We start from the raw sequence: 14797 nt of genomic DNA, 5'->3' as shown, positions 1-14797 counted from the left end.
TAAATTACTTTTCATGGATTAATGATAATGAAAGCCACTGTTTGTATTGGAAAGTATGAACAAAGCACATTTGCTATGAATTTTGTCTCAATGCAAATCTATGGAGTTTAGGATGAATGAGGCCTCAAGATGTTAACATTGGCTATTTGTTTGGCGGGAATTGGGAGCCAGGATGGGAAGAAAGTGGACGTTTTTGTGCCTTTATTCATAGGACAGGATCACGATGGTGTTTGGCAGCAACCAACGTGAGGTCCTCCAGAAGCTCCGCTTTTGCTTCCTCATACTAAAGGACAAATCATCATCCGGAATGGCTCTGAGGGAACTAAAAAGGCCGCGGGTCTCCCCGAGGTCTCCGCAGCAGACGAGGGCCCGCTGTTGTTGGCGCGAGGCCGCCTCGCAGGGCTGCTGCTCACAGGCCCGCGGCGGCCGCCAGCGCCTCGCGCTCCCCCTGCGCGCGCGGCGGCAGCGACGCGCCCGCGCCGCCCCGGCCGCTATCAGCGCCGGCAGGCGGGAGCACCTCGGCGCCGATAACCGCCCGGAGCGGCGCCCGGGGGGCTGCGGGGAAAAGGACGAGGCTAGCGGAGGCCGAACACCCCGGGGACACCCCCTGGCCGCGGCCTGGCCCTGCGCTGCCTCATCCCGGGCATCCCTTATCCGCAGCCTCATCCCGTGGCCGCAGCAACCCTGGAAGCGACGAGCGGCGGGGCCTCGCCCCACGGGGGCCTCGCGGACGCTCTGCCGGGTGCGCGGGGTCTCTGCGCACGGGCAGGAGCGGGACGCGACAAGCGGGTGCCGCGCGTGTCCCCGCACGCTCGCGAGGAGCGGAGCGCCCGCGCCGCCAGCCCCGGCGCGGAAGCGCAACAAGCGCTCGCGAAGCCGCTAAGTGTGTCCCTGCCGGCTCCCCTCCCGCGCAGCCCACCCGGGTCGAGACTGCAACTCCCGGCAGTGCCGCGCGGCAGGGCCGCCGGTCCGGCTGCCCCCGCCCCCCCGCCCTCCCCGTGCCGCGCTGCTTCACGGTCCTTGTAGTCCTCGCCGCGCTGCTACCCCGGCCGATGCCGGCGCAGGGAACTACAACTCCCGAGCGCCCGCGCGGCGCCGCGCCTGCGCGCCGGCGTCGGAGCGAGGCTGTTGCGTTGCGGGCAACGGCTCAGGCAGCGGAGAGGCAGTAAGCGGCGGCGGCGGTGGCGGCTTCCGCGTTGGCCGGGGGTGGCGGCCGGGGAGGGGGCGCGCGGCGGCGTTGCCGTTAGTGGGCGATGAGCGTGTGAGGGCGGCGGGGCGCGGCGCGGGGAGCGGCGGAGCGCGGCGCGATGTCCCAGCCTCAGCAGCAGCCGCAGCCGCCGCCGCCGCCACCGCCGTCTCCGCAGCAGCAGCCGCCGCCGCCGCCGCCGGGCGCCGCCAAGAAGCGGGACCGTCGCATCTTCTCGGGCACTTGCCCTGACCCCAAATGCCAGGCGCGCCTCTTCTTCCCGGCCCACGGGCCGCAGGGCGGCGGCAGCATCGAGTGCACGGACTGCGGGCGGCGGCACGAGCAGCGGCAGCTCCTCGCCGTCGAGGAGGTCACCGACCCCGACCTGGTGCTGCACAACCTGCTGCGCAGCGCCCTGCTCGGCGTGAGCGGTGCCGGGCCCCCCCGCAGGAGCACCGAGCTCGTCAAAGTCATGGGCCTCTCCAACTACCACTGCAAGCTGCTGGCGCCCATCCTGGCCCGCTACGGCATGGATAAGCAGACAGGCAAAGCCAAGCTCCTCACTGAGATGAACCAGGGTGACATCTTTGACTGCTCCCTCCTGGGCGACCGCGCCTTCCTCATCGAGCCCGAGCATGTGGAAACCATCGGGTACGGCAAGGACCGCTCTGGCAGCCTCATCTACCTGCACGACACCCTGGAGGACATCAAGAAGGCCAACAACAGCCAGGAGTGCCTCATTCCCGTGCACGTGGATGGCGACGGCCACTGCTTGGTGCACGCGGTCTCACGGGCACTCGTCGGCCGTGAGCTCTTCTGGCACGCTCTGCGAGAGAACCTGAAGAAGCATTTTGAGGAGAATCTGAGTCACTACAAGGCTCTCTTCCATGATTTTATTGATGCAGCGGAGTGGGAGGACATCATCAATGAATGCGACCCCTTGTTTGTTCCCCCAGAAGGGGTGCCAATGGGCCTGAGAAACATTCACATCTTTGGGCTGGCCAACGTGCTCCACCGCCCCATCATCCTGCTAGATTCGCTGAGCGGCATGCGGAGCTCCGGAGATTATTCCGCTACATTCCTTCCTGGGCTGATACCCCTCGAAAAATGCATGGGGAAGGACGGCATGCTGAACAAACCCATCTGCATTGCGTGGAGTAGCTCAGGACGAAACCATTATATTCCCCTAGTTGGAATAAAAGGTGCTGCTTTACCAAAACTGCCTAGGAAGCTGCTCCCTAAAGCCTGGGGAGTCCCTCAGGACCTCATCAAAAAGTACATCAAGTTAGAAGACGACGGTGGATGTGTTATTGGAGGAGACAGAAGCCTGCAAGACAAGTACCTGATGAGGCTTGTTGCTGCAATGGAGGAGGTTTTCATGAGCAAACATGGCATTCACCCCAGTCTCGTGGCCGATGTGCATCAGTATTTCTACAGAAGGACTGGTGTGATAGGAGTTCAACCCGAAGAAGTAACTGCGGCCGCCAAGAAGGCGGTGGTGGACAACCGCCTGCATAGGTGTCTCATCTGCGGCGCTTTGTCAGAGCACCATGTCCCTCCAGAGTGGCTGGCCCCTGGCGGAAAACTCTACAATCTGGCAAAAAGTACCCACGGTCAGCTAAGGCCTGACAAAAACTACAGTTTTCCCTTGAACAGCCTGGTGTGCTCCTACAACCCTGCAAAGGATGTGCTGGTGCCAGACTACAGCCTGAGCAGCTTGACTGCTTGTAACTGGTGTCACGGTAACTTGGTGCGTCGTGTCAGAGAAGACGGATCTGTCTTATATTTGGATGGAGACAGAACTAACACGAGATCTACAGGTGGCAAATGTGGCTGTGGGTTCAAACACTACTGGGAAGGTAAAGAGTACGATAATCTCCCTGAAGCTTTTCCCATAACTCTGGAGTGGAGTGGAAGAGTGGTGAGAGAGACGGTCTATTGGTTTCAGTACGAGAGCGATGCGTCGCTGAACAGCAACGTGTACGACGTTGCAATGAAACTTGTGACCAAGCACTTCCCAGGGGAGTTTGGTAGCGAGATTCTCGTTCAGAAAGTTGTCAATACAATATTGCACCAAACTGCCAAAAAGAACCCCGATGATTACACCCCTGTAAACATCGATGGTGCCCATGCGCAGCGAGCCGGTGATGTGCAGCAAGGGCAAGAGCTGGAGGCGCAGCTGCCAACCAAAATTATTCTCACTGGGCAGAAGACAAAAACTTTGCACAAGGAGGAGTTAAATATGAGTAAAACTGAAAGAACTATTCAGCAGAACATAGCAGACCAGGCTTCTGTAATGCAGAAACGGAAAAGTGAAAAATTAAAACAAGATCACAAGGGGCAACCTAGGACTGTTTCTCCGGGGGCTGGGCGAGATGGGCCATCGTCTGCCCCTGCTACCCCGACAAAGACCCCTTATTCTCCAACTTCGACAAAGGAAAAGAAAATTCGGATAACGACAAATGATGGGAGGCAGTCAATGCTTACCCTAAAGTGCACGACCACATACTTGGAACTACAGGAAAGCATAGCTAGAGAATTTAACATTCCTCCATATTTGCAGTGCATTCGCTATGGCTTTCCTCCGAAAGAGCTTCTGCCCCCCAAAGAAGGCATGGAAAATGAACCTGTGCCTTTGCAGCACGGTGACAGAATTGCTATAGAAATCCTGAAAGGTAAAGAAGAGGGCAGCCAGGCCACGTCCACGCACTCAGCCCATGCTGCGAAACACGACGACGCTGCTGTGACCAGTAAAATCTCATCGAAGGAACTGCAAGAGCAAGTTGATAAGGAGATGTATTCTCTGTGTCTTCTGGCAACACTGATGGGTAAGGATAACTTTGCACTGTATTTTCAAATTGTGTATTTTAAGTAGAAGATACCATCTTAAAAAATTAATTATGTACATCTTATATCTTTGCCTTAAACACAGCAAAGATTAGCTTCAATATTCCTCTGTTAGAGCAAGCAACAAACCACCAGCCCTTTGTTGTATTTGTGCCTTTTTAAATGTGCATATGAAATTTTTGTTCTTTCATTTCTGTGTTCTTTAATAATTTCTCTCAGGAGTTTTTGCATCAACCTCTTCCCTCTCTGTTCATTATTTGTTCAGTATTTGTTCCTGTAGCCTTACATCAAGCTCACATCTGGTGTGTGAGCTATAGCTCCCTCTCTTCCTGCCTGTCCCTCAAGTTAGAGGACATCCCTTCAGCGCGGAGGTGAGAAGGGCACCACCTTCTCACCAGGTCTCAGCAAAGATCAGGTCTCTTTAAGACACTGTGAAGAGGCGTATTTTAGGATACGCGCAGAGGAGAAACTGAAAGAAGCTACAACATATTTGTATCCCAGGCATAACACAGATTGTCAGTGGTCAGTCATGTAAATCTGAAATGTTGTTAATAGTTCAAGAAGGTGCTTTTCCCAGCTGCTTTGTGTTTTATTGCCTTTGCTTTTTTATTTTCATATTTGAATGGGGGTACATTTGTGCTCCAGGGTCTTTGGATAACTAAATGCATTAATCTGGTGACAAACAATAGCTTTTCCTTTGCTTTTGTTTGTTTGTTTCCTAGAATTTATCAGTGTGCTACCCTGAAATCATCTTCTCATAGTCATTAAGTTTCACAATTCTTACTGCTTACTCAGAGGAGGCAGGACACTAATTATGACAGAGCTAATTGATATGATACGTTCGTATCTAGCTCTATGAGCAAGTCAAATGGTAATGCTTAGAGTTTTTTTGTGGGAGTTCTCAGTTTTGCTTGAGGGATTTGGTATGGATAAAGCACGTGATTTTTAGAAACACAGCAATTACATAATTGCAGAATGATTTGCCAGAGGTTCATAATGCAGAACTTGGATTTTTCTCCAGACCTGATTGTTTACTCCCATATCTCTTGGAAGATAGCACACTGAAGCACTGACCACCTCATCATACTGGCATTTATGCTACAGTCCAAAAGTTCAGGGAAAGGTTCAGTTCAAAAGCTGTCTTAATTTTCAGATGAAGACTAATAGAGTATTTTTCCTGTTTTCTGTTTTCAGGACTATTCTTGAAATATATGTTTACTATCTTAAAAAAACAATCATACAAAAAAAAAAAACAAAAAACCCTGAAATGCTTTAATAGTATTTTGGTGACTTCGGCATGAAAGTTTCTAAGGTTTTCAAGTACTTATAAATCCTGAGCTCATCCAATATTCAAGAATCAGTTTTTGTTTTGGCTCTCATTGTTATGAGGCACTGCTTTTGAAGCACAGGTTAGAAGATAATTTACCTCACCCTTCTCTGACTGTACGTGTTGTGTTTTGCATTACTAATAGAAGTAAAAGTGGAAGCAGTGGCTAAACCAACCAGTTAAAACAACTTACGCAGCTACAGAATAAGATGCTATTTTATGCAGTCACTTTTCTCATCAGGGCTATATTGTCCTTCAAAGATACCTGAGGAAAAAACTCTAGGCAGTTGACTACTTGCAGTTATTTTTCAGTGGAGAAATAACTTGTAAGAAACTTAGTAAATCTTTGCAGTTTCTCTGGAGGCTGTTGAAAATGGAAGAATTTTAAGAGATGAGGCTACCTCAAAGTGGTATGTTTAGCTCTGGAAAAAAAAAAAAAAAAGGGTTTCTTAACTATATTTCCATACCATTAAAGCACAGATTTGCAAAGTTTTGAGAGTCTGCCTGGCTTTTATCCTGCATGCACTTGCTGTAGCTTTATATGTTCTGTTAACAGTACTAGAACATGTGGAGGAAAGATGCTCTCTGGACCAGATGATTTTTTTTTTATAAGCATAGTGGCAGTTTGTTTTGGAAGATCTATAGCTGCTCATTTGGGAAGCCTCTTGAAAGCCTCTCTTTCACAGAGGGGCTCCCGCAGATTGAACTTACTCTCTTTTCGTATTTCACTTAATAGAATTTCTCTCTTCTAGAATTTCTCTTTTTCTCAGTGACATGATACCATGGTCTTCAATTTTTATATATATAACTTAAGCCTTGTGGAATCAGGTACTGTAATCTCTGGCTGCTTATTGATTATGTGAAACTTTTATGAAAGTTTTCTCCCATTATTTTTTTTCCTCTAAATACAGGCTTATATAAGGAAATGTTTAAAAAATAACTTACATTAGTGTACTTATAACTTTTTTTTTTAAACTGACTTAATTACATCTATGCAAAAAAAACCCACTTTGGCTACTTGTAAACCAAGTATGGACCTGCTTTGAGATCATTTTGCATCAGTGAATTTGTCAGTGCAATACATTTAAATGTATTAATTGATAGTACTGCATATAATCTGGCACTACATATAATCTGACTAGATAATCATGTCAGTTGACTTGTGACCTGTAAACGCCTTATTTCCATCCTTGGAAAATGAAACAAACACTAAAACTCAAGGGAGAACAAAAATGCCTAAGTTTCAAGGACAGTTTAGTTGAATCTCGCACACTAGCTGCTCCCGCCTGGGAATGTCCCGCTGTAGCTGTTTTTCCTGTGGTGGCCCAGTCTGAGAGCTCCTTATCAAAACTGCCTAGTCTGTGTTTCTTCCAGCGGCTGATGCTTTTGTTTTGTAAGCCCTTCTCTCCACACTTTTCTGTTACCATGTCGTCCTTGTTAGTGTCACACAAAAGGCTGTCTAAACAAGGATCCTGCTCTGGTGCAGGGCTTGAAACATCCTGCCTGGAGCAAACAGGGAATCTTTCCATGGAGAATGCCATTAATCTGTGAAATGGCATTTTTTTAAACCTGATGCCCCTCCTGTGGGAGGGAAGAGAACCCTTTGAATACAAATGGACTCTTAAATGCAACGCTCTAGGATTCTGGAATTAGCGTATCAGTTACCTGGATTCATGTGGACATGATTAAAACATCAGGGAGCCCAAGTGGGGGGCCACTGAGAGTTGGAGAGGAGCTTCTAGAGAGTTGGAGAGGAGCTTCTAACTAGAGGGAGATGGTGAGGGTGAAGTCAAAAGGTAAGACTTCCTTCTTCAGGAGATCATGGGAGAAGAGGAAGAGTAGTAGCTGGTTTGTTATCTGGGTGTTCTCCCTAGAAGGTGGGACTTGGTTGGACACAACAGTCTGTCACTCTGGTGCTTGGCCAGTTGTGTGAATGATGTGTGTCAGGGAATGGAATGAACCAGAAAGTATCTGCTTTAATGGGTAACGCTGAAGTGCAGCAGATCATGTAGGTCTCCTCTCCTAGAATGTCTGAAGGCAAAATCAATGATGCATTGCTCCTTAGAGAAAAGGAAAAAAAAATATTAAAAAAGGGGGAAAAAAAAAAGAAGTCAAGAGGTATTTCTGTAAAAGAGGTGTATAGTTTTTAACTGTTTCCTAAGGGATGTGGTGCCTCGCTCTTTAGTTGTGACTTGTGTAGACAACAATGCCAGAGAAGTGAATCAATATATTTTTCTTTCCCACTGTTCAGACAAATGCATGATAATGAAAATAATTAAAAGTAACTTAAAATAATTAATGTAACTTTGTTAATATATAATTGTTAAAATAATTGTATGGCACTTGTCTACTTTAAGCTGTAGTAAGGCATGAGGGCAGCAGTCTATTTAATCTGTATTTAATAACTTCTTATATGGGCCAAGTTGATGGAGAATTTTTTTTGTGCCCTGCCTTACTGTAAATAAACTATACATCTTACAATGTTGATAACACTAATGGTTGAACACTGTTAAGATATTTTATTTTGTATGCAATTTAGACCTTTAAAAATAGTAAAATCCTATTTATTCTAATAGCAAAATGAGTATTTTTAGGCTATGTATTAATAATGGGAAAAGCATAAAGTCATAAAGGCCTCCTGATAATATCAGCTTAGGTAGGGTTGCACCCAGTGTGTAGGCAGAAGAAAACGAAACTGGATAGAACTTGGTGAAAAACCAGAAGTGAAACCTAGAAGATTTTTCTCACAGAAGAAAATGAACTATGATCATGGAGATTTAGGGTATGTGATAGGACTTAAAATGTTAAACAGCAGAATTAGTTACACAATTATATGTACACACATATATATTTATTATATATATGAAGAGTCATTGTTGCACTTTACCAGTGTAAAATGCCTGATTATTGGTGCTTTTTTTTTGTAAAGGTACACTAAGAGTTCAAGTTCTTAGTGCTGAGTCTCCTGCCCCCTTGCTTTCCCTTAGCTGATTCTCTGCTCTGCTTCACCACCTCACCTCTTAGCCAGCTGCATGAGTTGTTTGCTCCTGTACAAGTCAAGAAGTGGATTTTGACTGTAGGAACTGCCTATGGGCTATCTTCTGTATTGTTATTTTATGGTTTTAAAAGGACCTAACTCACTATTTTAAAAAGAAAGAATGAAAGAAAAGGTATTCTGATGTAAGCCTTTTAATTTGGCAGATCTCTAAACTCAGCTTTTTGGCAGTCTTCTGAAGTTCGTGTAATCGTTTCTACTTTTTGGAACCATTTCAGATGTTTGTGGGCATTTACTGGAATGAAAGTCATAGAAAGCGGGGGAAGGCAGTGTAGGAAGGAGGGATGCAGAGCCCTTACAGGTCATTTTTTGTGTGCGTTGCTTAGATCACCTTCATTGTACACATCATCTCTGTGGTTGACTATATATGAAAAAAAGGACTTGCTGCCATTAATAGCATCTGTTGTAAAAGATCTGCCCTGAGCTGCTCCTCTCCCAGAGCGAAAAGAGCTGCTGAGAATAATAGGAATGGAAAACTGGGAGGCAAAAGTTGTCAAAGGAGCTTTATAGAGATTTGAAGAAAGCCGGGACTTCTGATGGAAGAGGAGAGGGCAGCAGACAGAGCAGGGGACATGGGGGTCAGGGCGCCCGCAGGGGCCTTTGGCTGCTGAGAACGCTGCGTTGGGGCTGGAAGGGCTTCTGGAGCACGAGGTAGTGAGCACAGAGCTCCCTGGCATGGGCAGGAGCTGCAGGTACCTCATGGAATGGGCAGCAAGGAAATGCAAGCAGGGCCTTGGGTGCGCGGGATATTCACTCTGTGGATGCTGTTAAAAGTAACTGTTAACTTAAATTTTGCTCTTGCAGGTAGCAAATAATACTCATACATTACAGTTATCTCTATAAGTAGTAAATGCAACCAGTTAACCTTTTTTTTTTTTTTAGTTGATGATTTATTGGAAGAGAGGTCTGTAGAGATATAATGTCTATATAAGGGTACAATTTCTGTTTAAAGTCTCATAATATTTCTCCTGAATGTTGGAAAGAGAGAGGGAAAAACAGCTTTTTGGGACAGCTCACATGCCCAGTAATTATTTTTGTATAAGATTGGAACTACTAGTGTTTTTTTCCACAGCACTTTGTCAGCTATATCGCATGTCATTTCCATGAAGCAGGTAAGAGGCATAAAAAGGGGTATCTTGACTTATTTGGCAGGTGCTCGGTTAGGTCGTTTACATCCTGTCATTATAACCCCAGGTTTCTGCTGTTCTTCACATAGTCTAGATGCACGACCTACAGTGATTCTAGCAGTTGGCAGCATAGGCAGCAGTCTGAGCCATGGGCTAGCTGTCTTCAGAGACATGAAGAGGAAACTTGTGTGTGCAGCCTGGCAAAGAAGCAGGAGCTGCAGCTTGGAGCAAGTCGGATTGGGGAACCTTTGTACTAAAACATCTGCGATATGTGACCACAGGCTGGGATATGCTCTGCAGGAGGCTTCCCAAAGGCTTGGGCTCCTGTTCCATTAATTTTTCAATACAAATTTAAATTCTTAAGTCCATGTAAGACAGTGAGAATTCAGCTTTTATTTTAAGGAATTACACTTTCAGATGTCATTTATAATGTTAAGCTAGGACTGTTTAATGCTTGTGTTTGATTTTTACAGGAGAAGATGTTTGGTCTTATGCAAAGGGGCTTCCTCAGTTGTTTCAGCAAGGTGGAGTGTTCTACAGCATAATGAAGAAAACCACAGGTATTTTTTTTTTTTTCATGTACGTTTTTGAGTCTTTAAAATTATAAATCGGTGCTGAGTCACTCCTATGACAACCATAAATATCTAATTTTATTACCATGATATATTTTTCATTTTCATAATACTATTCAGCTCCTTATGCTCTCTGAGGGCCTCCTCTGGGGCTAGTGAATCGAACTAATTGATTAGATCTTAAATATTTTGTTTCTGAAATACCTTCTAAAGCTATGTATCTCCATTTAAACTTCTGACCTATACAAACAGCTTCAATAAGTCAAATAAACTTTCTTTTTTTTTTACTGAGAAGGTCAAAGAGAGTGAAAATCATAGGACCTTCTGGTTATATGTTTACTTTACAACATCAAACTGAAGTTCATGCATCTAGTGCTTATTAGTAGGTATATTATAGTAGGGTACTGTGTGTTTTAAGTATAAAGGGTTGGTTAAATTTATTTTGATATACCCAAGATTGTTGTTCAAAAGCAATTGTTGCCCAGCTCTGTCTTATTTTAATGAATGCCTAGTCTCAGACTACCTGCTGCATAATCAAGCAAGCAGTTAAAATATATTTGATTTTCAGACTACTTTAAAAATTATCTACAAAGAAATAATAGCAGGTTTCCTTAGAGAGGAAACTATTCAGTTTTCTGTCTCTCTTTTTATTTTTAATTTTCATTGAAATGTTTGCATTCCTAGCTTAGCTCTTGTGGCTTTTTCTATAATGCTTACTCCGTTGATTTTTTACTATTTGACTTCATTTTAGGTAGATTTATCAATTTTAGTTTAACCTTGGTATTTTTCTCAAAATGAGCATTTTATCACACCATTTCCATTCTGTTTGCAATCCAGTGTCCTTCTGTAGCATAAATTATATTAATAATTAAAATATGTAGATGACCACTGATTGTCTCTGGATTGTCATCTTGGGTAATAGAATTGTCCTGCAAATAGAAGATCTGTTTCCTTGCAGCTTTCTTTCATTTACTATTATTGTCCAGTAAAGACTAGTGTGTTTTTTTTTTTTTTTTCTTTTTTGTGGGAAGTGAATTAGCTTAAGCAGTGCCTGGTGGAAAGGACATTTTGGACTGTTTACAGACCAGCTGGAGCTGAGACCCTGAAATGAATCCAAGAGATTTTAGTCCAGCTGGACATGAACTCACAGAAAATGCCTGGCTTGAAAGTCACTTTTGCCAACTGACAACATAAAACTGAGGTCATGACCTCAGTTTTATGTTGTCAGTTGGCAAAAGGAGATAACCTTTTATGTTTGAACTTTACTGCATTTCTTTATGTGCACAATCTTTACATAATGCGTGTCTTGGTAGGTAGAATTAGAATTTCAGCATTAATGTATTTATGTGGTTTGAAATTGGAATGATATGGAATTAAATTTCCATGTCCAACAGTTACAGGGTGCAATGATGTAACTAATGCTTTTTTGTATGTTTGTTTGTTTTTCTTTCCAGTTAAAGAAAATCCTTATATATTTGTATTATTTTAGTTCATATCATAATGCAAATACGTTAGGTGTGTGGAGCAAAACCTTCTATCCAGGCACTGTTAATCATTTGAAAATAGATGCGGTAGATCTTGTTTGAGATTTCAGAATTTCAGAATTGCATTTTCAAAGGCAATATTAGTCTGTCATAAAAGCTCTGGCTTTTACAGAAGAAATTCAAGTTAGTAAATTTTGTAATCAGAACTCAGTTCTTCAGGATTGGATAGACAGAAAAGTGGGGTTAAATTTTACTCTAATATATTTTAGCTGGTTGGTTCCATGCATATATAGGAAAAAAAAAAGAGCAGCTGAATGTCTGAAGTTCTTGTGAAGAATAAAGCAAATCTCATCTGTAGATTTTCTGCAGCTATAGAGGTGTGTGAAGCAGCAGCTATAGAAGATGAGTCAGATTGACGACTTAAAAGCTGCTTAATAACATTTAAGATTATCTAAATGAGCTCTTTGCTGATATTCAGAATATTTGTTTTGATTCAGTTTTATTTGATAACACAGAAACAGTCCTTGATTGATGTGTTTTTTTTTTCCATTCAGTTTAATTACCCTTATTTTTCCTCGAGAATTCTGAGAGTATGTGAGGAAACCCCATGAATTTGCCTATTCTTGGCACTTTTGTAGAGATTTTTTGTTTGTTTGTTTCTTTCTTTCTTTTAGCTCTTATTGCTTAGCTGCTACAACTGAAAAGAGTTGTTGCAGCCAAGTGTTTATTATCCGCATCCAGCTTTTAACTCCCAGAAGGCTTTTACCACTCCAGTGATTCCTTACTGCTTATAGCACAGCCTGCATGGGACAGAGTTGAAAGAGTTATTTTGTATTTCACTACAATAAACTGGAAAGCCAGATGATGCTTCTTTTTGATAGAGAATAGCTTTAGAACTTAGATTTGTCCAGCAGACTCTCAATTTTAGAAGATCTGTCAAATCATAACTGGGACAATGAGACAAACAGCAGATCAAAAATATTATGCATTATGTTCATTTTTCAAGTTTAATATTTCATATTATTACTATATATTTATATGTAAGCTTGAAATGCTGTTTTGTTTCTGCAGCAACGTTTTCTCCCTCAGAAGAAGATAAATAACAACTTTGAAAATTTTTAGGTCTGATGAAGACTAAAATCCAACTAAAAACACACTAAAATCCACCTACAATTCTAATCAGTGTGGAAGTGATATTAAACATCTCCAGATATGTCGTGATTTGAATGTACTCGTTTCAAATGAGCTCAACTCTGTGGGGTTGTTTTTGGCTGGGGCAGGGGGCAGCAGCATTGGCCACCTTTGGCTTACTGCAAGCACAGACTGTTTCTTTGACTTCTGTTGTGCTAGAACTGCAAGTCCAACCAAGGTGGGTGTTTTAGCTGCATTACTGCGTGTTCTTTAGACTTGCCATAGAAGGCAGAAATCCTTAGAGTGTACTGAATTGACATCATATGGTATACAAGCCTGATTTTATTTTTTATTTTTTTTTTGCATTGCTAAAAGTTTCACTGTTTTGGTTTCTACAAATTTGACACAGTTCATTTAAAGACAATAATTATTGTGTATTCTGAGCGTGTCTTGAAATACATTGGCCTTTTGACTAACTTCTTTGAATGCCTTTCTCCATCTTTCTAGGTCTGGCTGACGGCAAGCACTGTACTTTTCCCCATCTGCCTGGTAAAAACTTTGTGTACAATGCAGCCGAAGATAGATTGGAGCTGTGTGTGGATGCTGCTGGGCACTTCCCTATTGGTCCTGACGTTGAAGACTTGGTTAAAGAGGCCTTAAGTCAAGTACGAGCAGAAGCTGCTTCAAGGAGCAGGGAAGCCAGCCCTTCTCATGGAATGCTTAAACTGGGGAGCGGAGGAGTAGTGAAAAAGAAATCTGAACAACTGCATAACGTAACAGCATTTCAAGGGAAGGGCCATTCCCTGGGAACTGCATCTGGTAGTCAACAACACGATCAAAGAGTAAGGGAAACACCACTTTTAAGGAAGCATAGCACAGAAACGGACTTCAGTCCTTCTGCTAAAGCTGAGCCTTCTCTGTTCACAGCGGCTTCTGGTAACAGTGAGCTTATCCGAATAGCTCCTGGCGTCGTGACGATGAGAGACAGCAGGCAGCTTGACCCCACTTTGATTGAGGCACAGAGAAAAAAGTTGCAGGAAATGGTCTCTTCTATTCAGGCTTCAATGGATAGACATTTGCGGGATCAGAGTACAGAGCAGTCAGCTTCAGTCGGGCTATCTCAAAGGAAAGCAGAGGCAGCGAGTTCCACTGCTAAAACTGGGAGCTTTCAGGCTGGGTTGTCCGAATCGTTTCCTGCACCGAGTGGCACTGAACACTTGAACACCGAATCAACTGCTGGTAACATGGTGAATTCTGTGGGAACAGCATTCCCTGCGAGGTCTAAAGCACAAAAGGGAAATTCTGTTGAGGAGCTTGAGGAGATGGATAGTCAAGATGCAGAAATCACTAATGCAACTGAGCCAATGGATCACTCTTGATAGGTTAAAATCTAATAAGGGTAGAAGAAATTACTGTTCAAATGTAATGTTTATTGGCTGGGCCACACAAAGTGATTAGTTATTAAATCTTGTATGTATGTCAAAGATTATATCATCTTATTCAGTGCATGATAAGCAAGTGTGTGATTGGCAATAGCTTTCAATATTACCATACTGCTGCCCAGGCTGGCTCTGTTACCTGTAAATTAGTTATTAGGAAATGCACTGAGATGAATATCTGCTGTAACTGTGGGTTATTGAAAGTTCTCTGTAATTTGTGATTCCATAAAAGTCTTAAGATTTAAGCTCATGTGAGGTTCTTACCATGCTAGTTTAAGGTTACTGGAAAGGTTAGAACAGGCAAAACTAGCAACATGACAAAGTTGATCCTGTCCCAGGTATTTAATTCCACTCAAAAGTATACTATACATATGAATGATACATAAATTTCCAAAAGCAACTCAAACTGTGTGCTAAATTTTATAATGCAGTGTATACAAAAAGCATTAATTACATTGTGCTGGCACTTCCTCCCATTTAAAAATCCTTTTCATCTATAGAACTGTGTGCGCTTGTCAGAAATCTTGGAATAGGTGTAACTATAGTGAACTCTCTAATTTCTGCATAGTGTCAGTTTAAGCAAGTTAAGAAGAAAAAAAAAAAAGGCTACTTAGTGTGTGATGAAGATA

At 43.4% G+C, this 14797-nt stretch overlaps 1 protein-coding gene across 1 annotated transcript; it reads left to right on the top strand.

Annotated features, from left to right (window-relative positions):
* The first annotated feature begins 1292 nt into the window (after positions 1–1292).
* VCPIP1 (valosin containing protein interacting protein 1) lies at positions 1293–14568 on the top strand. The gene is made up of 3 exons (XM_010222389.2): positions 1293–4014; positions 10016–10102; positions 13237–14568. The coding sequence occupies exons 1-3, from the start codon at positions 1308–1310 to the stop codon at positions 14106–14108; spliced, it is 3666 nt and encodes a 1221-aa protein (XP_010220691.2). The 5' UTR covers positions 1293–1307; the 3' UTR covers positions 14109–14568.
* The last annotated feature ends 229 nt before the right edge of the window (positions 14569–14797 follow it).

The sequence above is a fragment of the Tinamus guttatus genome, unplaced genomic scaffold (genome assembly GCF_059628265.1).
Source record: "Tinamus guttatus ecotype Peru unplaced genomic scaffold, ASM5962826v1 Tinamus_guttatus_pri_ptg000056l, whole genome shotgun sequence".
Lineage (NCBI taxonomy): Eukaryota > Metazoa > Chordata > Aves > Tinamiformes > Tinamidae > Tinamus > Tinamus guttatus.
The sequence above is the reverse complement of the archived record's forward strand: the minus strand, read 5'-3'. Positions and strand labels throughout refer to the sequence as shown.